This window comes from Furipterus horrens, unplaced genomic scaffold (assembly GCF_987537825.1).
Source record: "Furipterus horrens unplaced genomic scaffold, mFurHor1.1.pri manual_scaffold_2, whole genome shotgun sequence".
NCBI lineage: Eukaryota > Metazoa > Chordata > Mammalia > Chiroptera > Furipteridae > Furipterus > Furipterus horrens.
Window position 1 is genome coordinate 85,295,717 of NW_028327172.1, and position 23,967 is coordinate 85,319,683.

The window sequence follows — 23,967 nt, forward strand, 5'->3', positions numbered from 1 at the left end:
CCCTTTAACTTATTTTATGAACTTTTCCCTTTGTGCAAATGGCAGGAAAGGGCAGGGTGAGCTAGGAATGGGGTGGGGAGGGCCTATATTGCTCCATACCTAACTCTTATTTTGCTTTCTCAGAATTCCTCATCAGCAAGTTCAAATATGGGGGTGATCACCCAAGCATCAAGGACTGACCTTTAAGGTCAGCTCAAATAGGATAGGTTTTGCTTAGAGATTTCCAATGGATAAATCCTCAAATGTAGGTCTATTTAAGGAAGCCAGTCTGTGCTGGGAAGTGATGTTTCTCTAAAAGTTTAATGAACAGTAGAGGATTGGCTGATCACCTCTTGTCATTTAAATGATAGATTTCAACCCTGCACAACATGCAAAGTGATTTCAGCATGCCCTTTACCAAATAATTCCCTTGGAGTCAATAATTAAAATTCAGCCCATTTTAAAACTAACATCTGTTTCTGAGCATGATATCAGCATGGTTAGATTTGAGCTAAGTAATAATGTAATCTACAGATGAAACATCATCCTAATTTTCTGTTTGGAGAGACATAAAAAGTTAATAGATTTATTCCAACCTAGTAAGTCAGTGGTGAGTCTGAGTTTGATGTGTTTTTATCACCTTTTGGTTAAAATCTTAACTAACTTTTAAAATATTTTCTCTACAAGTTACCCACACACAAATGCTTTATTTTTTTAAAGCCCCAGTTTATGTTAAAATATACAAATGGTATCATTCTTGGTTTGGAGATGTTTCCTGCCAAATGTTAGCATCAACTTTTATGCACACATAGAAATTAAGGGTGAGCCAGAAAGGGTGTTCTCCTGTGGAGGTAAACACAATTAGGGATATAACTGAAAGAAAAGCCATGATCTTCCTCATCACAACTTCATGAACTCTTCCACACTGACCTTCGGTCTCAACTACCAAGTGACACAAATAACTCTTCTTCAAAAGGTACCTCAGACTCTAGCCTATAAAGAAAGCAAGCGACTGGGCTTTTAATTCAGATGCTACAACTTCCAGGCCAATTTTAGTTTTTTTGAAGTCCTTTGTATTTCAGTGTCTGGTGGGGTTATATAACTAAGGATTATGGGCACCTGAAACTCCTGTCGGTCCAGCCAACCAGAGAGGAGGGGGCCTCATTTCAGGTTGCAACCATTGGCTATTGAACTCACAACAGAAATGACAAGACTCGACATCTTTCAAGCCTTTAAAAATTATGGTATATTTATGAGATCAGTCTACTTGAAACACGATTGCCCTTGAAGACTACATTTCTCCTTTTTCCCAGGCTTGCCTTGCCTCTCAGCATTGCTGAGAAAGTAGATAAACAGTAATGTGATACCAACCGTGAACTGCTGGTTCTGTCGTCGCCGTTGTGTCTACAGACGGGAACAGAGGATTGGAGGAAGGGAAGAAACAGGAGGAACGGCATGCAAAAAAGGGAAAATGGAAAAAAATGGAACAGATAATATATGAGCAAGCTTTCAAAGAACATTGCGTGACAAGCAATAATAAATGAAAAGCAAAAAGCATTTGAAGTGAGTTGCACTGTTTTAAGACATGCCTTCAGCTCAAAGCTGGGAGCCAGTGAGGAAAACAGTATAATTCTTTGGCTCTGGGGGTCTTGCCAGGGCACATCTCCTTGCTGGTCAATAGTCAGCGGAACATGCAAAGTGATGAGAGACACCAGTGCAAACTCAGTGACTGAGATGGCTCTTAATGCATCAAGGCTCAGGACTGTGACAGAAAAGCTCACTCAGAAGCTGGCTAAACAATGGACTCATACATTTAAACATTGCCTTTGTTTTAACCCTGCCCACCGGGGCACTCAGAGTCATGACTGCTAATTAGGCTTCAGTGAATTGCACTTTTTGGATCCTTTTATGGCCTATGCTCAGATGTCTATAGATAAATACATGGGTTCCAGTAATCCATCCAGTGTGTTGTTTCAGCAGAGTTCAGCTGGAAAGTTCAATGAACCGAGAGGCCATGGGAATGAACATGTTAAAAGGTCTTCAGATTACTTTCTATACATATACATACACATACACACACAGACATACACATGCACCACAATCCATTTTTCATCCTGCAGATCTTATTGTGTTACAATCTAAGAGCAGGAGTCTGTCATGGAAACACCCAGGTCAACACAATTTGCCAAATGCCACTTCTAATCATCTGACACTGCAAAAGCTAAAGTCTCCAGCCGACCCTTTGCTCAGTTCAGAACCACATTCACTGCCGAGAGTTGCCAGGAGACCTGCCTTTGTGCTGCAGTAGGAGTTAGCACATGGATTTTTTAGCAAATGCACTTGCTGTGGAATAAAATGTGGTTTGTCTCTTTTTCTTCTAGTTCCGATGCTGTTCAAGTTTTTTCCATCTTCTACCAGGCTTCAAAACCAGGCCCACCTTACTGGCTCCTCTTCACAGGCAATTTGTCAAGAGGCTCAATAAATGTTCTCTTTATTTTTGGCTAGAGGAGAAGAGGAATAAATATCTAACAAAATGCACAATCACATTCTTTTTCCAAAGTCATTTTAACACCACTCTTCTAGCCAACTTCATACCAACGTCAATCTATCTGGCCAGGACAAGTTTCCCGTTCTCCACCTCTCTCGTGTGTTGCCTCCCACTGTCCCGTCTGGCCAGGCAGGAGTGGTGACACTGGAACAGGAGTGAGTCATCTCTAGCTGAGGTGGGAGTCTGGGTTCAGACCTCATGCAAGTAGTTACCTTTCCTTTTTTATAAGCAGCTATTTAGCTGATAATTATTTTCATGAGTTTTGGAGATTTCAAAAGACTTATGGACTCAACACAGGCAATGTTTAAATGCATTGGAATGCTAAACATAACTTTTTTTGGTCACATGAGCCTGATGCTTCTCATTTATAAATATGACACGTGAATCCACACTGGTGTTCCCCTTCAGTTGGCATACTGTCCTTAGGACCTTATACCACCAAAAATTTAGAGCCCTTGTATGGAGTGAGGATTAACCAGAAGTGGCCTCTCAGGCCACTGCAGCTCAGTATAACTTCTCACTGGGTTTTTGAAGACTAGATAAAGGAAAGAAAAGCATAAAATACATCCCATAAGAACATGATACTTACAAGTCAAGTCTGTATGCATAAAATAGCAGTAAAAAACATCTAAAATTGTACAGTTGAAACATTTCTACCAGATTCTCATGGCACAGCTGACACATCTTACTGGAAACATCCACGTCAAGTGTTGGTTTGAGGTGCTTCCAATTTGAAGGGCAGAATCAAATGCACATTTGTACAGAAACACTTATATGTATGTTAACACATTTGGTAGCTAGGCACTGGTTCCTTTCCAAGATTTAAAAAAAAGTAATAAACACTTTGGCTCATTATTTTTGCAGTAGCATTTCTAACATGCTTTATTTTCACCAGGTAAATCATTGGTATAAAATGAAAGAAAGGGGGTGGAGTAAAATGTAAAGGTTAGAGTCCTCAAAAACAATAGCTTAGCATTAACCAGTGACTCCCTGATTTACTGCCTCCCTACATCACACCCTTATGTCTGCTTTAAGTCGAAATTAAACTAAGTGAAGCCAGATATCAGCTTCTAGGTGGGTACTGGAAAATAAATAAAGGGAAGCTCACAGTGCTGCTTGCTTCCCTTTTTTGGGGAGAGGAAATCCACCAATTGCACCCAAAAGGGGAGGAGAAAGGGATGTTGGGAAGGAAAAAACACATTCTACAACAGTTAAAGGCAAACACATATTCAAGTCAAACAACAGTTATTGCAGCTGGTAATGGCAAACCCATGATCAGAAATGGAGTAGAAGACCGCAGCAGAGACACTGGTTGGATACAAAATTTAAGATAAGACTGAGGCTGTATCAGGAGTTACTGATTCTAGTTCTCTAAGAGCATCCGGTAACGCTATCTGAACAGAGGCTATTTCAAGTTCAAGTAAAGAATTAAAAAACAATTCTTAACAATTCTTTGGCAGTGACTTTGTGCTCCCTGCAGGAGAGCACTGTGACAGAATCTAACTCTCCTTCAAAATTGTATTATGATTTCCTGCAGAAAGCAGACAATCCTGGCTTTGAGGTGAGTGCAGCTCTGTGAAGTAGGATTTATAAGGGCATATTAATCAGAAGACTGGAGAGATATGCAAGCCCACCCCTGTGAATCAGCTTGTGTGGTCACTATAAGTGTACAACAGGCAACATGCAAATAGTCAATTTCCAATATAAGTTATAAATGCTGTAATTAGCTTGAAAAATGAGAGTGCCTAACTGCCCTAACGAAGGCTTTTTTCAAACTTCATTTTGTTGCTGCCTTTAATGAATTATCTTTGAGCTAGGCCTATGAGAAAAACAGGTCACAGAAAGTTGAACTGGGCTTATGATGGTGCAGGGTTAGAAATTAAAAAGGCTTTGTTGAGCTATTGTCTCTATTTTAATTTTAGTTACAATGAGGGAAAACTTATTGTACATTCATTTTATATGGTCAACACAAAATAATCCCATATTCTCAAAAGCCCAGCAAAGTGTGTACATCCTTTTGTTTTTGGTTTTTTGTTTTGTTTTTGGTATATATATATATATATATATATATAAAATTTATTTCCTATTGTATTTTTTCCACTACCATTTATCCCTTTTAGTGCGTACATTCTTAATAGTTACTCTCTCTAACTATTTTATGAGTAATCTGACAAGGTGTCCAAGGGTGGACCCCCACACTGACATTTGAAAGATATGCATTTCACTAAATATTGACTTTTCTTCTTAGTCTCCCAGCCATACAGTTTATGGGACCCTATCTTGAATAAGTAAACTTTGTCTATATTTCACAATGCAGTATATGATATTTACAAAATGAAAAGGCCTGGATGATGTGTGAGATTAGAGACACTAGTCATTTAACGAAGTAGAAAAAACAAACGACTGCTTGAGAGGCAGGTGGGCAATATTTAGTGGAAACAGTCGCATGTGCTCCACTGTGGCACATTCTAATCCTTTCATATGGATTCTCTCCAACTTAGAATTGTTCGTTGAGTGTGACAGACTGGGGGTTTAGAACTAATCCATAAATTAGTCCATGGTCTCAAACACAACGGGTGCCATAAATGAAAATGAAAATCCTAGAACAAAATTAAATTCACAACCTTAAATACATTTTCTTCTCCAATTGTTCTGTGGTGCCCCCGCTTTACAATGCACAGGTTCACCGCAAGACTGCATTTTGGGGTGTATGTGAGCAGGGTGTACACTAAAAAGTGCACAGTTTAATAACCCAGAGAACCCAATCTGCTTGAAAGCAGAGCTTAATTGTAAAGAATTTAAATTCTCCCATTTTGATTGTCATAAGCTTAAATGAAAGAATACTAAGCAGTCCAGACATATTTTAATATATTTTCCCCCAGTTTATTTTCTTAACTAAAGTCAATAAGGAGCCAATGGGTTTCCTTAATTGAATTGCCCTTCAGTTTGTGTTACGGAGATGCTTTAAATCTAGACACTAAGACAGGCAAGGAATTCCCCTGACAATTTTGTTCTCATAGTTGCGCTGTACTGGCCAATATATATTAAATATAGTTTTTCTCCTTTGTTTATTTATTTATTTTGACTTCTTTGAAATCTAGTGAAAGCAAAAAGACATGCTGGGGACTTAAACTTTGAAATTTATTTTCTACCGATTTCCCAGTTAGTTTCCTTTGCATCTTTGTTATGCTTTAATTAAACTGCGATTTCTCAGGGGTGGGAGAAATGGGTAGGAACAGAACCCAAGCTAAAAGGCCCAAATCAGAGAGCTATAACACAGCTCTCTTGCTTACTTCTTAATGTCCTCTCCTCTTTGAGTGAAGAGATTCTATGTTGCACAACAGCAGAAAGGGGAGCGGACCTTTTTGGTTAAGTAATTTCAAGTTTTGTTAAAGGCTTCTTCAGAATTGTTCACTAGTGCTGCTGAGCCCGAGATCTTTTCATTGGAAAATCAGATGTTCTGAAAATAATAGGAATCTGTGCAGTAGTTTCACTTAACAAGGGAAACCATTCCTATATCCTGTTGTCTGTGAACACTGGTGGAAGAAAGGGGTGAGGCACAGGGAGGCGAAGAAAGGAAGAGGGTGCTGTGAGGAGAGTGAGCGGGAGAGGCGAGCTGCGGCAGCAGTGAATATCCGTCTTGTGTCAGACACTTGAGGTTGGGTCCTTCCTGTCAAGTCCGTATTTCCCACTACCAAGATGGCTCCAACTAACACTTTCTAATCCTGAAAAACCTGCATTTATGATACTATGTTTTGTATTGTTGTTAAAGCTTTAGTATGGAAGCATGTCAGGTCTTTATCTCTTGAATTATTTTTAAACAGGCAGCAGAAAAGTATGGAAATTATGATAGAAACGTGAGAAAAAAATCTCACTCACTTTCTATCTCATTCCTTTTTTTAAGAAAATGCAGAATCAGATGAGCTTCATCATTATGTATTCTAATTTCTTCTGTTCCCTCGTATATCACTATGTGTCAAAAACTGGTTGGCTATAATGCTATTTGTAACAGGTTTATAATGATCAGCAAAATAAAAATGCAGACAAGATAGTATGAAAACAATGATCATGTATTTTGAGCATAAAACCTGAAAAGTGGCTTATATAAGAGGCTGCTCATGAGTATTTACTAGTATCTTAATAATATTCTTGTCATCAGGCATACTGGCATATCAGTAACACTCAATAAGTACTCAATAAATAGCAAATGAAAAACCATCTTACTGGAGTAGATGCCAACTTTAGAGAAAAGGCAATTTTAGTAAACATTCTAGGATGAAAGATGAGTTTTTCCTAACAACAATGGCTACCATATGCCTGCAACACAGACACACAAAACTCACACACATTGAAGATAGATGCTTGAAGTTTTAAGTTAGGCTTTCAGGCTTAATTTCCAAAATTCCATTCTTCCTTTTCTCCCTCCCCCACCCCCACCCCACCTGCTTGCCAATTGTGTTCTTTCTCTCTGTCTTCTCACTTCGCGGAATGAGACTGCCACCAAGGTCCCTAGAAAACTCAAGTCTTGTTCCCTTAAGGGAGGGTTTTCTCAATCTCAGCATTTTGGGGCAATAATTCTTTCTTGTGGAGCATGTCCTGTGCATTACACGATGTTTAGCAGCATCCCTGGCTTCTATCCATTAGATGCCATTAGTATCCCCAGCTGTCCCAGTTGTGACAACCAAAAATGTCTCCAGATACTGGCAGACGTCCTTGGGGTGGGGGTGGGGCACTGGAGGGGGTGATGAGTTAAAATTGCCCTTGGCTGAGAACCACTGCTTCAGGGAAGGAGACCCAGGATCTTATTAGCATAATTATAGAGTGGAGGTTCATCCATGGGGCCCTGAAAGGCAAAGGAGGTGTCCTTGCCATCCCTTGTGAGTCACAGTTTTCCATTCTTTTTTGGCACAGACCAAATTCTACTTCCCCTCTGGCACTCTCCTCAGGCTTCTGCATGTGCCACTGAATCAGCCCTAACTCCATAGCAACTCCTACCAGAGTTCCAATGTATGTAACCCTAGTCTTCCCTCAACTACATTTTAAGGGGTTAAAGAAATTTTCTGGCACTAGCATAGTGTTATACATACTATGGGTGCTTGATATTTGTTGAATGTGTCCCTAAAAGCAGACAAGCATATACTCCTTGCACTATGCAAATATCCATAACACAGAGTAAGAGTCAGCAGCCAAGACCCTGGAGAGCAAATAGATCTCTACGGAGGAAAGCTTTCTGTTGTAATATAGATGGCCCTGTTAGAGTCAGTCTTAAACTGAGGTGTATTTCTTTCCTTTGTATTTAAGAACCTGAAAATATGCTATGGTGTTGCATCTCCCCAATTTGGCATTTCTACAAATAGCACTGAAGGATAAGGGCTGCACTCATTTTCTTTATTTATGTGATCTGATCCACAATACACACAAAAAAGCTTATGACACTAGACTATGAAAGTCGAAATAAAAATGTGAGCCTGAGGGTAGGGCTCACTTTCTCCAAGGTAAATTGCTTTTTGAGTACTTAGATACCAATAAAAAAAAAACCTTGCCATTTTCTTTTTCAAGAAACAAACAAAAAATACTTAATTGAATATATACTTTAAAAAAGAGAAAAACTCATTTAGAAATGACCTACTTCATTCGTATGAAAGGATTTTTAAATGTGTTTCTGAATTTGGCCCTATAGCTATTCATTTCTTATTCTAAGGTGGTTTTAATTTTTTAACTTATGGCAGTCACACATGTAGTGTGACCTGAAGGCTGAACTCCTCCTAGCCTGAATATAAGCTGCTAAGGGTGTAGCCTGAGTACTAAGTGTCTTCTGTGCTACTCCTCCTCAGCAAGCATCTAACTCAGGGCACAACCAGACAGAAACCCTACAATGTCCACATTGATTACAGAAGGAAGCACAACATATCTTCCTAAGGCAATTAAGGGAAAAGTTTATCAGACTGGCAGGGCGAAAGCTACCACCAAAGGCAGAAACAAGTAGTTCTATATACCTAATACACAAAGTCAACTAACTTCAAAGAAAGTTCAAAACAAAACATCCCCCCACCTACCCCTGACCTCCATGGTAGCAGGTTTTTCTTGCATTCTGGTTTCTGAGAGGAAACCATGAAGGCTTCTTACGCCAGTAATGTCTGGCTGTCTCTGTATTTTAAGAGAGGACCCATTTAAATCATGCAGTTTGCTCTTCCATATTATCGCACATATCTTCATGAATGAAACCACAGGGACAATTTGATATGATTTAAAAAGAAAGGAGTGAGGGCCTGTCAATAGCCAATAGTTGAAACAGAAATATATGGTCAGGATTTCAATGTACATGAAAGATAACAAGACCAAAGAATCTAATAGCGAATCAGATTGAGGCTCTGCACGGCTCCCAATTCTATCCCTCAGGTGTTTTTCTTTTTAAAAAAGAAATTTGAATAGAGATCTTAATGATATTAATGGCCACATATGCTTGTAAAGCCATAACAATATTGACATGGCAAATTGACACCAAATATTCCTTTTAGTACTCTAGCGCCTGCAGAAGTTCTTCCATAGATGAAGCTACCTTTGACAGGCAGGAGACCCGCTCCACACAGGACGAAGGAAGGCAGAGACACCCTGCTCCTCCCAACCATCAACTCTGTGAGTCTGAGTGGGCAACCTTCAGCCAGACTGAGTTTACAATTCCTCTCTTTCAAGGGTCTCCAAGATGAAGCTCTAACCTGTTTTGAGGGACCTGAGTGACTGGGAACTCCATGACAGTCTACCTTCCTAACAAGGGGAACAATTCTATTATCCTGGTTCCAGGAGATAAAAGGTAAAAATGGAATACTTCCTTTCAGAGAAATCAGAAATCAACTATGACCTTTTGAATTAAAAAATATTTTTCTATTGTTTTTGTACACTTTCTTATAATGAAACTCTGACCTGGGGAATGGGTTTCAGTTATTGCATTTGACTGGGAGTAAAGAAATAGACTGTGGGCTTCTTCTTCTTCTTCTAAAGAAGGCTCTATGTTACTGTTATTGGATTTAGCTTTTGAAGCTTTTAAGGCTAATGGTGGCAATAATGTACCAAATAGTGCAAGAGAGAAGAGTGGAAATTAATTTAGCTATCCATTTATCAAGGTTCAGTTTGCAAAATTTTTTAGGAACCAGTCTAAATCTAGGGGATAGCCTGGACCTTTAAAATGGGACACAGACTCATTCAGTTCCATAACCTTGAATCTGTCTGAAGAAAGGAGCAAATATTAAATTCCACAAGTGCACTTTCTGGGCAAGATAAATATATATAAGACTGCTTGTTAAGACACAGTAAGCCTATAAGATCACATCCATTAGGGCACCTGATTCTACAATGTTGTTTTAGTGGCAATTTTAGTCTAACTACTCTTGGGTGTGCCGATGAGATTCTGGGAATTCATTACCACAAATGCATATTGTGTGTAGAGAGGGTTCAGCTGCTAGTATCAGGAGGCTAAACTGAGCCTATGAGATCATCTTACATTACCTTGAACTGGGAGGCCAAGAGCAGAAAGAGAGAAGCAAGGAGAAGGCCCTATTAAAGGAACCTTTGATGTGGAGAGATACATAGCATTGTTTATTTTTAAAAATTCCTCTTAAACGGAGTCTCTGCAGTATGAGCTGATAACAGAGTTGCAGCTGGTTGAGGACATCAGATCAGCAGTAGTCCGAAGTAAAGGATTATAGTTAGGAACTGGAGCACCTCTGCTGGGTTGCTGAGATGGATTGTGAGCAGGTAGGAGTACAGGGAGTGTTAAGAAAGAGCTTAAGAACAAAACAGCCTAAGCTAATGAGAGGCCACAAATGAAAAGTGTTATTCCATGTTAAAGAGAACTGTGGTGTTCGTACAGAATGAGTAAGGCCTCGACTGCCTTAAACTGTAAACCTGGCCGGCTATACACAGACCCTTCTACAGTGAGAGCTAGCAAAAGGCTAGTGCGTACCTGGGCCAGTTCTACGAAGACAACTCAGGCAACTACGGGTAATCTCACAGGGATCACATGCAGGCCAGTGGAGAAGGGGGCGATGTAATTGACACTGACATCCAAAGGGCAGCTCAAAGGAAACTATGAAAACCTGGTAACATGAGCTCAAGCTCAATTTTATGTACAACCTAGTTCATAGGATGTAAAGTTGATAGCATGGTTCCTCTGGAAATCAAGAGTTAGAAAGGAGCATCTTTACTGTACCTAATCAATGATCCAGAAAGCAGGAGGAATCTATTCATTATACTGACAAACTAAGTTTACTTAAGAAGCAGAGGAGCTTAAAAAAAGCTGAAACAAATAAGACAAGAATGTAAGAAGCAGCCTCGATAGAGCTGAGTTTAGAGAGAGACACAAAAACCAACTGATGGATTTTCAGAAGATTAAAATTTTTAAACATTTATGTTATTTACTTTGTTTTAGAGAAAAGGGAAGGGAGGTAGAAAGAGAGGAAGAGAAACACTGACCCGCGACTGGGGACCAAACCTGCAACCTAGGCATGTGCCCTGACCCGGAATGGAACTGGCAACATTTTGTTGCAGGGGACCATGCCCAAATGACTGTGCCACCCAGTCACGGAAGATTTTCAGAATATTTTAAATTAAGGCACTGATGTTTTTATAAACAACATCCAAAAAATTCCTCACTAGTGGCTTAAAGTTCTCTTGGTTTCACTGCATGGTTAGAAAGGTGAAGACAACTGAGTTTAGACAATTCTACTATTATATCTCATAAACTGACGAGGTTTCTTCTTTCATTGAATACTTTGAATTTCCATCATATCTATCTCACTGATTCCTGTGAAAATTAAAAATGTCTCCAGAAAGTCAGCATCAGTGACGGCTCTATACCTAGGGTGGTAAAGAGGATTTACACATGAAGAATGATGAACAGAATATTCAGTGTTTTTAAGAAAGCCCAGTGTTAGGATTGTATAGCTGGGCACATGGCTCAGAGAGACCTTGCAGTCTCGTCAGACAAGAGAATGAAGTAGAAAAGTAATTTTTAAAGAGTTTTTCTTCTGATAGAATAATTACTTTTACATGTTTCTGTGCAAACAGTGGGTTGCAGAGGCCTTACCTAGGAAATCTTACATGTCTAGCTGACACAGTGCAGTTATAACCCTTCCTACCTTGGTAGACAGAGGACACTCCAAGGCTCTCAGACAAGCAAGGTCAAGCAATATGAGAGCCACTGGAGTCCAGAAGTGGATGGATAGCATACCTCCTCCATCAGCAACAGTCAGAGATAAGAGACAGCGAATCTCATTTTGCATAAGAGTTTCAGACAGTCCAAAGAGATAAAGCACAGACTACAACAGCTGTGGCTGCCTCTCCCACCCCACCACCAATTAACTGAGGGCAGCAAGGGGTACAACGGTACCCAGCACGGAAAACATAGCGACTCCCTCGGATCAGGCAATTCACTTGAGCAGGAGATGCTCCCTGGGGCAGGAAGGATGACAATGCAGTTAGGAACATGGCCCACATGGGCATGTCAAAGGGTGTGTATTTTCCTTACATGGATTAAGATAAAATTAAGACAAGGAGAAGATCCAGAGCCAGAATACTTACCATTTCATCAACCATGGCTAAGTGTAAGCCAGACTGCCATTTTCCCTAGCATTTTGTTTTGAATAGTGATGCTTAAAAAAGAATTCTCTTGTGGGTAAGCTGCAAAATATTTGATCTACTGTTAAATGCTCAAATGTTAAAGATTTTCTGAGGTCCTTAAGATTCAACCTACGAACACAGTCTTTGAAGTTCCAAAATAAAGGAACAATTAAATCCCAAGGATTTAAAGGGAACTTTTAGGCTTCTTTTTATATATACCAGAAAGATAATATACATTCAGGACATTTTCAATGGTAATGAAGGTACCATACCTGTGATGATGGTAAGGATGGTGGTGGTGGTGGTGGTAGTGGTGGTGGTTGTTGTGGGAGGAGGGATAGTTGTGGGGGGATCTGGATAAAAACAAAAAGGAAAATCAAACCCACAATGCTGAACACAATAATGACCAGTAATGACAAAACAAAGGCATGAGGACACTGAGATGTTTGATGACTTTCCTCTTTAAAACCAAAAGTTTTCCCCCCAAAAGGTCTGTCTTCTAATTATATCCCAAAGCCTTAGTTGGAAGAGCTAAGAAAAGAGGAAAAGAGATTTGTATTAATGAAGTGAACTAGGGATGAGGAAATGTGAGGTAGAGAAGGGAGGAAAAATCAAACACATGACATCCCCCACCCCAATCCAATTTCAAAGGTGAGGTTAAACCAACTCAGTACCCAAGAGGGTACGAACGTTGTCATTTCATTTTATACTTTTATAAATGGAAGGAAAGAGGAGATGGCACCACTCTATCTAAAGGGCTCCTATCGGCCAAGGATGAGTGTGCTCCTGCTCCCTTGCTCTTATGGCTGTTAACTTCATTATCCTGCATCAATGCACCCCAGCAGGAAGTAAAACTTCTTCTATACTCTGTGTACTGCTATACAAAGAAGAGAGAATGTCACTACTAAATATCAAGTTCCAGGCATGGGAGATTTTACTGAGATTTTATTTTTAAAAGTCAAGAAAATCTAACACCTGATCAATGTTAATAAGTTAGTTGCCTTTGCTCATGTTAAAAGCTTGACCTAAGTGGACGACAATGATAAAACTGAAAGAACGTTTTCCATCTTGTAAACAAGAGATCTAAGTATAAATGAGGCTTGACCCTCAAAGCCAGGAATCCCAAATGGAATCCTTTGTCAGATGTTTGATAACTGTATATTCTTCTATCATCTCAAAAATTATTTGGGGGAAAAGGAAGGGCAAATATGAAAGAGAAAAAAATTCTAAGCCCAAATGATCAAACTGAATGTGTTAAATTGTCAGCAAGACTTTGAACTAAGCGATCATTCTGCTATAATAGAGCATAAGATGATTGAAGGCTTTTGGTTTTAAATTTTATCAAAAGCATATCATTTTTTTTCCTCCCTGACACATCTGGTGTCCTTTTATCTCCAAGTGAGCTCTCAGATTGTCTAATTAATACATCAGAACTTTAATTATATACTGCAGCATTTTTGGGTTTTGTCCAACTTCCTGAAAGTTTATGAAAACATTATCTTGGTTCTTGGTTGTAAGGTCTGCTTGAAATGATTCCTACTATTGATGAATAATCCAAGGTTTTAATGTCCCTTACAGAATTCTCCTCTCATACGTACACACACATACACATTTGATAGTGAAGTATCAACAGCAAATTGTCCCATTTTACAGGAGACATTATTCATTTACGCTGGGGACACAGGAGTTTAAAGCAGCCACAGGAATCCATTAAAAATAAGCAAACAAAAAACTCATTCTCCTCCAAGAAGTAGAAATCATTAAATTAGTAATTTCAAACAATCTTTTAAGAAGAACACGCAGGAAGTTCAGTCTTGCTCCTTAGACATTTTCTCATGGAGGCCACAGGTGGGGAAGCATTTTGTGACCTGGCAGATCATTTGGATGCACCTGCTCCTTGCTGCAGGTGCAGGTGCAGATACAGATAAGCAAGGCACACTGACCCCTGAGCCGAGCACTGAAGACTTCCTACTCTTTCCTGTACCCAATTCAACTGCACCCAGAGGTGCCTGCTGTACAGCATGTGGATAGCTAACGTGATTTTTCTGTGCTGGTTCAATTATAATATCTATCACTGGAAAGGAACATCTGTACCTGGGAGACTTCCCCTGATATACTATCATGCTAATTCTGTACCTATCTATAAAAGTATTGGTATAAAATATGTGATGTCCACAATATAATCAAAGAGAACCTGAAGGTGATTTGAAAATATGATTATAAACAAGGACTGGACCAGACTAATGAGGGCAGAGACTTCAGGTCACCAGTTCTTCTCATTTTGTGAAAACCACACACTTTCAATTATTTTTATTACTACCGGGATAAATGTTGTCCTTCACATCTGGCTCAAGTGACCTAAATGAATTAGGTTCTGTTAACAGGTAAAACCTCAATACACAGATCACTTCTAGCAATAAGAGCAATATAAGATCACTATTAAAAAAAAAAATACAGCACCGGAACTTATGAGCTGGGTTTGACACAAAAAAGCTAAAAAAACAAAACAAATTGGGGCTCAGGCACGAAGCAGCTAGATCTGAGGTACATAAGTTACTTTCAGAGAATTAAACATTGTAAAGTCATGTTAAGTCTTAGTTCATAAAGTACTTTGAAAGTTAATGAAGTAGTACAGTAAATCAACTTTGAAAAGAAAATCTGTTCACCATCTCAAATTACTAGAATATTTTATTAACACACTAGCAACACCTCAAGCTAGTATTCTGGCTTGCCATTCCAATGCTCGTGAGGAGCACAGATTAAGGGACGGAGGCAGGTAGTATATTGTAAATCTAGCAAACCCCTAGTCAAGGATAAGTCCACCATCTTAGGTTGGAGAGATATGTGTATGTAGATGTGCTTACCTAAAATGTGGGTCTCTATATTTCTTGGCTTTCAAATTATGCACTCGGGCCCAGTGAGTTAATTCCAAAAAAAAACCAATCTTATATTAGGGGGAATTGTTCTATTTGAAAGCAGTAAGAACAAAAGGAACTACAAAGAAAGATATAAACTTCACTGTGGACTTTGAAGTCAAAGTATTGTGGCTCTGATTTAGTAACCTTGTGAACTTGGACAAGTTATGTGACCTTTCTAAGTTTCATTTTACCATCTGTAAAATGGGATGATGACAATGCTTACCTCATAATGTTACTGTGGAGCTCAGAAGTGATCATGCATGTAAAACGGTCAGTCATCCTAGGGCGTAGGATGAAGTGAGCACTCAATAAATACTAACTGTAAGCTAGTATCCAAAATTGTTCAAATATAGCTGTCCATCATATCCATAAAATGTGTCTCATCTTGAGTGCAGGAACAGTAGATACAATATATCAACATTGCTTTTCTAGATATTTAAGTCTTCTGAATCAAGGAAGCATTTAATAGATTGGTGGAAATTTGTCACTGCTTTTTAAAATCTGCAGTGCATAAAAAGAGTTGAATGGAAGTCTGTAAACGTGGGTAATAGCAATGTAGGGACTCGAATGAGGCTTAAACACTAAAGTGCAGAGGGGACAAATGCAGAAGCAAGAGGGAGGGATTTACCTTCCATCCCTTCTATCAGCAGATCACGAACAGTCTGAGGAACAGAGGTAGTTCTGTGGATTGTCAACTAAAAATGGGGCATCCCCTTGCACCTACATGAAAAAGTGATTTCCTTCACTTTGATCTCCTTAACTACTGGGGAAAATTAATGCTATTATGTGCAAATAACAGACAACACGGGCAGTGTGCCAAGAAAACAAAACCTCAGAAGTCTACTAATAAGGTGATTAGATGGGATCCTTTAATTTTGCATTATGCTAAGGGAAAAAACCCCTCAGGTATAGGCTATAGATTATATTTTAATATCTATGCAGATATGATAAAGAGCATACTTCTGTTTCATAAAAAAGAATGTGATTCCTATTTTCTTCATAAGAAATGTGGCCAGGGTCTAAGACGGTATGGTATAAATAAATGTTAAGACATATAGTTTATGTGTGTACATGTTTCACTGCTAATATGAAGAAAGAATTGCACTCTCATATTCATATATTTTTAAGACACTGAAATTTTCATGCTTATGTTATTACTCATTCTGTCATGTCAGGTTATGACTATTTTTCCTGGTATAAAACTAACCAAAAGACTCCATTTGTCCTCATAAGACTAGAGGTAGTACACTCTTTAACTGAGTACAGAATATTCATTATACACAAAATTGACAATAATATTATATATAAATGGGAAAGAAGTTAAAATGCCTGGTACACGGCAGATGCTCAAGAAATATTTGTTAATTAGAGATTGAAATTCATTATAATATGCTTTAACAATCATGTTAAAAGATATTACAAAAGCAGACACATTTTAATGTAATGTGTCTAAGGCATTATCTATAGGTCATTAATGTGGCTACCAAGGACCTTATATTTTTTCCAAGTATTTACTGGCTTGAAACACTTCTTGTAATAGCTTCATGCTGAAAATAGGATAATTCTGCTCATCAAAGCAGGAGAAGCACTGACCCAGGTATCATAGGAAAAGGCCACTGGGAATAAACTTTGTAAGCTGAAAAACCACTAATTGGTAAGGTTGAATTTTGCAGTCACGATTTCTATCATAATCTCCATACCTTGTGTCTACGGACAAGCTTTCTTACTCAGCATGAGCAGAGACTGTGATCCGGTGGGAAATTCCCATGATTAGAGGGAGAGAAGAAAAGCCACCGCTCTCCTACTGGAGAGAATGGGGTCCACCTCAGGCCAGGCTTCTTTGAGTTCTTGCAGGAAACAACCAGGTTCTGGTTTTCACACTGACCGAAAGCTTTGGGAGCGAGTCTAACAGAAGAGCGTTTGATTGGCTCACGTACCGTACACATACAGCATGTAATCCGAATGAGCTCTCCCCACTGCGTTTGAGGCCTCACAGCGGTAGGTACCATTGTCTGTTTTGTTCAGGTTATTGATGAACAGGTTGGGCCCAGACAGTACGGCATGTTGAGGCATTTCATCATCAACTCTCACCCAAGTTACCATCACGGGCCTGCAAGGAAAAGGGAGAAGGAGAGGATGCATTATTACTTCCCACTAAGAGGTCTGCATCAAGCTTCTCAGCCACACATTAAATGAATCACATGCAGGGTGACACAGTTAAAGAGGACTTACTAGAGACAGTTTAAGTTCACAGAATTATAACTGTGAAGACTCCAAAGTTTGTTGGAAATATAATTTTCTTTAAACATTATCAGGTGTTGAAAAATTTTCAACACAGCACAAACAGGAGTCTCATTATTTCCAAGTTATCTTCAACAAATCAGCAAATAACCAATGCATCCTATTGTTATGCCCTGCTGTGTGGTTTCACACCAATTCAGATAGGAAAGAGCTCACCCATTGTTAATCATCTTGTTAATTAGGGGGGAAAAAAATCAAATTCTTGGCTAGTGATACAGGCATTAATCTGATGGTTACTAACACACCAAGACACTTGCTTATAAGATATGTAAGATATTTCAATAGATTTCAAGTCTCACACAAAGAAATGCATTTTTACATCTGAATAGCACTGCTGTTTGAAAAATCACCTCATTCTGGGAAGATGGGATCACTTCTGGCCTCAAGGCCTATCCATAACCTGCCCTCCTCCAACCCAAGAAGCCACTGTACACTCTGCGCCCCAGTCCACCTTATCTGCGTGCTCCTTGGCAGGATGCCTCCTTCACAGCTCTCCAAAGCCTGTGGCTGGCACCTCTCCCCTGCCCCATCCTGTGGGTGCACCTGCAGGCCCTGCAGCTGGGGAGAGCCACCCCCGGTTCATCACCATGGAGGGCATTACCACACGGACTCCTGAGTCCTATGGCACTTACTCATCAGAGACAAGTTTGTTCTAGTGATTTAAGTACCACATTCGTATCCACCAGGAAAAAGCAAGATGGTCCAGAGCCAAAATTGCACAAAGTTTCTTTCAAACGCACTGACTTTACAACTTCTGTTCTTCAAAGCGGCTCCTTTAATCTCGTATGAAATCGAGGCCACTGTATAGGATTGTGTCGGGAAACTTTCACTTTAAAGGAAGGGGAACATAGACTCAAGCACAGAGGTAACTTCTCCTCAGTTCCTAGCACTACCTCTGTAGGAGCAGTGACATGACAAAAGACCCACGCTCAGTGATGAATGGATACGCAAGTTAGCCTCATCGAGAAGCATTCCAATTTTCAAATGGGCTGTGAAGTTACAATTTTTTCTTTAATTACACATGGGTTTGTCATCACAACCCAGTAAATTATTTAAAAATTAGTACTGCATATGTCCTCCTCACAGGCAGTGGCAAATGGGTCTGCCTGGCAATCAGACCTAATGTCCTGCTGTCTGACAGCTGAAACAATCAGTAGGGGTAAGTGCTGAGAATATTCACAACATTTAATGGCAAGTTAAATTACCCTTTTTACTGTATGCAATTTCTTGAGAAAATAAATAGGTAATATGCTAGAAGGGAGAGCAACAGAGTATGCATGCCTGCTCATACAACCACATACCCAGTCCTATTTGAGAGAAACAAACAAATACCCTCTCTGGCATAAGTGTCCTGAAGGAAACATATAATTTATTGTCCCCATGGTGCATTCAACTGACTACAGTACCTTCTTCAGTAGAAAAAAGTAGATTAAAAAACTGTATGTTAGCAAGCCATATACTGTAAATGTGGTTAATGTGGCTGAATATGGGTATTACAAGTAGCAAGAGGCCCGTGAGAATTTTTTTCTCCTCTGGATTGTTTTGGAGGTAAGGTAAGCTGCTAACTAGGGCATAATTCAAACAGTCTTCAAAAAGAAAAATCTGAGTATTTCACCATGTTCGAAGAGAAAAGGTCACTCTCCCAAAGCTTGAAGTGTTTACAACCACGTAACTGTGGAATACCAGAAGAAAAGCAAAACAGACCAAGAGTACCTCCTACTTCCTACAGGTCATATTTCAAACTCCAAGGGGCTAGTACAGAGAGGAGCAAATTCTCGTCCTGGGAGGGGTAAACACAAAACTGGGAGGGCTGAAGTGAGTAGAGAGAGCCTACAGCAGCCAGGCTCCTTTTGGCTCTCTTATCTCTTGTCATTGACCATTCCTTAGCTGTAATGGGGAAAAGGAAGTTTTTAAAGATGCTCTAAGTTCCTTACATGAAAACTGTGATAATGATGCTGGTTAGCAAAACTCTGAAAAGAAAAAAATATATACCACAGGGACAGCAGAGGGAGCTCAATGCTGTTTTTGTTGGAAACCAACTAAAAGTCTGAGTGCTAATCCCAACATTGGCCTGTTGTACCATTTTATAATTCCATGGATTACTTTTCCCCCTAAGAAACAGTTAACACCGACCTTCACTCTATCAAAAAGATGAAAGAAAAACCTCCTCCTCCCCAAACTAAGCTGAATAATATCTAAAATGGTGCCACCACATGTCTTTCGCTGTATTAGTGATGATATATATATAGTTTCTCTAGTTCACCTTCATTCATTTAACACAGGCAAGTAAAGTAGCTTTTTTATACTTTCAATAAAATAAGAGTGTTCATTGGTTCTTTTCATATATATCTTGAGAAAAGTTCCTGAATCGTTCCTTCGTGACAAAAATATTTCTAGAGTTACTTTTCTTTGAGGGAAAGAGAAATAAAACTAAAGCTAGGGCAAATTCGTTTGCCTATGGCTAGCCCTAAACACAACAGCTTAATTTATGTCTAAAAACTATCTTTCCAGCAGCTTAGACTCTAACACAGAGGTAACAGATATATCATTAGAATGAGGACACAACTAAAAATTTATTAGGGTTATTTTTTTGTATGTGAGATAAAATAATTCTGACAATCATATTGAAAATAAGATAGAATTAGCTGAGGTTTCGATCTGAGCTGGCATTTCACTTTTCTCCCCATTGTCAGCAGTAAGAACCACAGATATTTATTCCACTGAGTATCCTTTTATTTCCTAAAAAATATTCCATTCTTTACAGCAGGAGACAGGTGACAGGAGAATGAGTTGTGAATGCACATCTCTGTGTTGTGATATTTACTATTCGCGACCCTCTGCCAACCTTGGCCTTCAGAACTTACTGGGGCTTCCCGATGGCTTCGCATGTTAACTCAAGCGCGTCCCCTTCCCGGGTTAGGCCTTGTAGAGGATAAGTCATCTGAATATGCACTTGAGGCTTATCTGTATGACAACAACACAAAGTACAATGTTTAGGAAATGATATCACCGGGCAAAATCAGAACTGCATACTGCCACAAACCCCACAGCACCAGCACTCGCTCTCCCCATCCTTTTGCCTTCAGTAACATCCTTCTAATTAGTTAGTAATCCTGGCATTTGCTCAAATTAAATTGACTAATAACTCTAAGGAGTGAACTGCGAATAGATAAGAGATTCATAAGCCAACTGTGCCACATCCAACATTTCCTGTGAAATACATTTTGTTACATTGAAGTTTATCTCCAAACTCACTCAAGCTAAAGGAAACTCATTTGCTTTCATGCTGAGGTGAAGCCACAGATATTTGTGGTGCTTGGAATTGATACATTTTATCATATATCATATGTTACTATGTGACAATATGTTATGACACTGCATATTAATAAGTTTGCCTCTTCTATGCTCTTGCTTTCAAATGGGAAAGGCAGAAGTTCTGCATTCTGCTTAAATGGCTTTAAAAATAAAGAAATGCGAGGTTTTGGAGGCTCCTAATTAAATTCTGACTTCTCAATGTAAACATATAAATAAGAAGGAAGGACACAGACAGTCTGCTGAGAGCCTGCTATCATGGGAACCGTAACTGGTGGTGGAAGATCCCCAGTTTTGGGGATGAGAACCCTGGTGCTAAGAGTGTAGCAGAAAGGAACCTATTGAGAGACAGCCGCACGAAATGTGTGTTGGGAGAAACTTCTGATTCAAAACCACATTTCCCAATAGCAAACCATTATTAAAAATAAGTATAGCTTTCTACTGCAGGGAATTAGGATAGGTGATCTAGGTATTCTTACTTCCACTAGATACTTAAAAACTCTTTGTGAGTTTGTGGGGGTAAGTGAGGTGCAGGGAGTAGGGAGGGAAGTGGGAGAGGCTGGGATTAAATACACATACACATGAACCCTAGATGGAACTGGGGTTCTATTTTTTTCTATTCTGAACTAACGAGCTATTAATCCCTAAATCAGTTTCTCATTTAATTCCGACTCTGTAAATGTATATTTTTGAAAATGTACCCAGGAGTAAAACATGTGAGAGGGCAAGACATCAGTTGGCTGAAAGGTCAAAACAATTTCCATAACTGCACTTTGTCAGACAATCACACCACCTACACAACAGCCCTTTGGCCTTTTACAAGCACTGGTAAGCTCGTTAATATTCATCCTATGGAATAAGGGAGAAAAGAGAAATACAGCAGGGCTCAGCCCATCTCCACCTGGACCCTACTAAGTAAGCTACACAAGAAAGTCTTTAGGGATGGCTGCTTTCAGATGTGTTTTCCAAATCTTCGTTCCTGACAGAGATCTTTCTCTTATGTTTCTGGAAATCACGTTGGCATTCAAAACCTTTCAAGAGAGCCTTCTTGTGTACCCTGTGCATGGAACACAGTGAGTTGGTAATGCTTTCTGAGAAGCTACGTAACTTGCTGGAGAACATAAGTCAACAGGCCTAAAGCTCCAGATGACCCTTCAAGTAACAGGGTTCTATTCTTAGACTTGCTGGCTAAAGAAATGTTGGAGAGCAAAATGGTACAGAGGTTTCCAGATACTGAGAACTGGGTTGGGAAGGTAGTCATTAAAGACAGACAGAAATTCAGGATAAACAGGATGACCTTGAATGAGGACTGACTGCTGGGTGGAAGCAAGAGCTCCTGGGCACTCTCCTTTGAGAGCTGCAGACTGTACCTTCGGCTAAATACAACCACAGGGTGCCTGTGGGCCTAGCATTTTTGGTGGTATAACATACACATACACATAGAGAGCTAGTTGGTAAAGTTTATTAGAAACAAACACAATATAGAACAACAACAAAACCCACAGACAACAAGAGGCCTGTTCCCTTAATAGTTCCTTCTTAGAAATAGCATCAGTTACAGAGTCCCTGGTTAGAGAACCTCTATCTCTCATTCTTACCCACAAACCATTCTGCGTGACTCACGCTAAATTTAAAGCCGGAAATTTGGGCTGAAATGTAACGTTTTCTTATAGGTTAATCTGATTCACAGAAGGGTTCCATTTTCCATGCACTTCTGACTTTAGCCCACTAATTAAAGGAGAAGCAGAATGCTTGCTGGCCTATGTGGTAAGCTTTTTGTTTGTTTTTTTTCACTGATGCTATTTACAAGCAAACAGAGAGGGTATATTTTTCAGCACAGTGTACTAAGGGTTTTACATACTCAACTTCCACTAATAATGAAGATAGTGTTGAAAATCTACTCCACTATGCTTTTTCAGTACAACTGAGTTTGTTTTAATTTTTTTTTTTAATGTTACTAACGGTTGTTTACCAGTTGTCAATTACTCACATAAATTAGGAACAACAAGCTACAAATCTGCCATGCCTGGAACTTATGTTTAAAAAAATCATATTCTAAGCCATAGAGAAATGCACCTTCAGTTTTGATAAGTGATTTTCCTAATTTACACTTTAGGTTTCTGGAGAAACATCTACCATCTATCTACTTATGGGCACAGCTGCCAGTTACCTTAATAGCCAAGTGAAACAGTGAACATTAATCTTGCTTGCATACAGGAAAAATATCTTTCTCTGTAGACAGATGCAGTATTTACAGGCATATCATCTGACCATGGGGCAGCTGAGCTATCTTCATGCCCAGTCTAGGAACCAAACAGAAGGTCTGTGTGCCAAGATCCCTCCCTGAGAGAAGGAAATTTGACAAATCTTGTTCTCTGTCCTTTACACTGAAAGAAGAACTTAAGTATTCTCAACAGGAGACTAGAAACCCTGGGATTCCACTGGCACCTCTAGAACTCACGGATCTTAAAATTTCTCAGAAAGATCCTGACTACAGTATAAGTAGTATGTCAAAATACTGAACAATCCAGATGGCTGACTGAATAGCTCAGAGCTCATCATTTATATTTTAATTATGTTCATAAATCAAATGTATATTACAACCCACCAAATCTTTTCTGAAACAGAACCAGACTCCAAGATTTATTTTTAAGTAATGAGGTAAGGCCCAGTACATTTTCTGGGTGATCATTTTACGCCTCGGTTGGTGTTGTAAGGCACAGGCTAAAAGCCAGATGACACTTTCTATCCAAGTGCAATAACTGTCCAGAAAAGTAATGCTCAGACTGGCTTAATGTCATTATATAATGGAACTGCTATATAAAAATAAGAAAAATAGTGAGGTCCATGCACTTATGGAACATTACAGTTTATAGAGATGGCATCACCAACAGCCAATCAATTAGGTCGAGGAATCTGAGGCTTTCATAATACACTAATTTTTTAAAAACTTCATAAAAGACATTTAGCAAGGCTGCCATAGCAGTCAAAATCCACTCATTAGTCAAAGTTGCACAGAGGGTTAAATACCGGGAGGATTTAGGTCACACTACAGTAGCAGCTAATTGAAAAAAAATAATGTTAGAAAGATATTTTGATTTGAGGAGACTTTCTTTAAATGTACTTAGCTTTCTCTATAAAGGGAAAAATACATATAAAAGGAAACTCTTAAAGAGGTTAGAATGGCTTGCTGGCAGATTACAATTGATTTCATGCCTGTCTGACCTTGCACCACATTCTATGATCTTTTCAGAAGATGAAACTCAAGACTGTAACCAGTATTTCACTCTGCAA

At 39.2% G+C, this 23,967-nt stretch overlaps 1 protein-coding gene across 8 annotated transcripts in view; it reads right to left on the reverse strand.

Annotated features, from left to right (window-relative positions):
- The window catches only part of CADM1 (cell adhesion molecule 1), a 420,077-nt gene that overhangs the window by 40,618 nt on the left and 355,492 nt on the right, over positions 1-23,967 (reverse strand). For 4 of the 8 annotated variants that reach the window (XM_090265970.1, XM_090265973.1, XM_090265971.1 and 1 more), the window contains exons 6-9: positions 20,226-20,325; positions 16,998-17,170; positions 12,415-12,495; positions 1,351-1,383 (exon numbers count right to left, since the gene is read on the reverse strand). In XM_090265970.1, coding sequence (XP_090122096.1) covers positions 1,351-1,383; positions 12,415-12,495; positions 16,998-17,170; positions 20,226-20,325 — 387 coding nt within the window. The remainder of the gene's footprint in view (positions 1-1,350; positions 1,384-12,414; positions 12,496-16,997; positions 17,171-20,225; positions 20,326-23,967) is intronic. The other 4 variants (XM_090265975.1, XM_090265972.1, XM_090265974.1 and 1 more) reach the window with 3 other exon arrangements.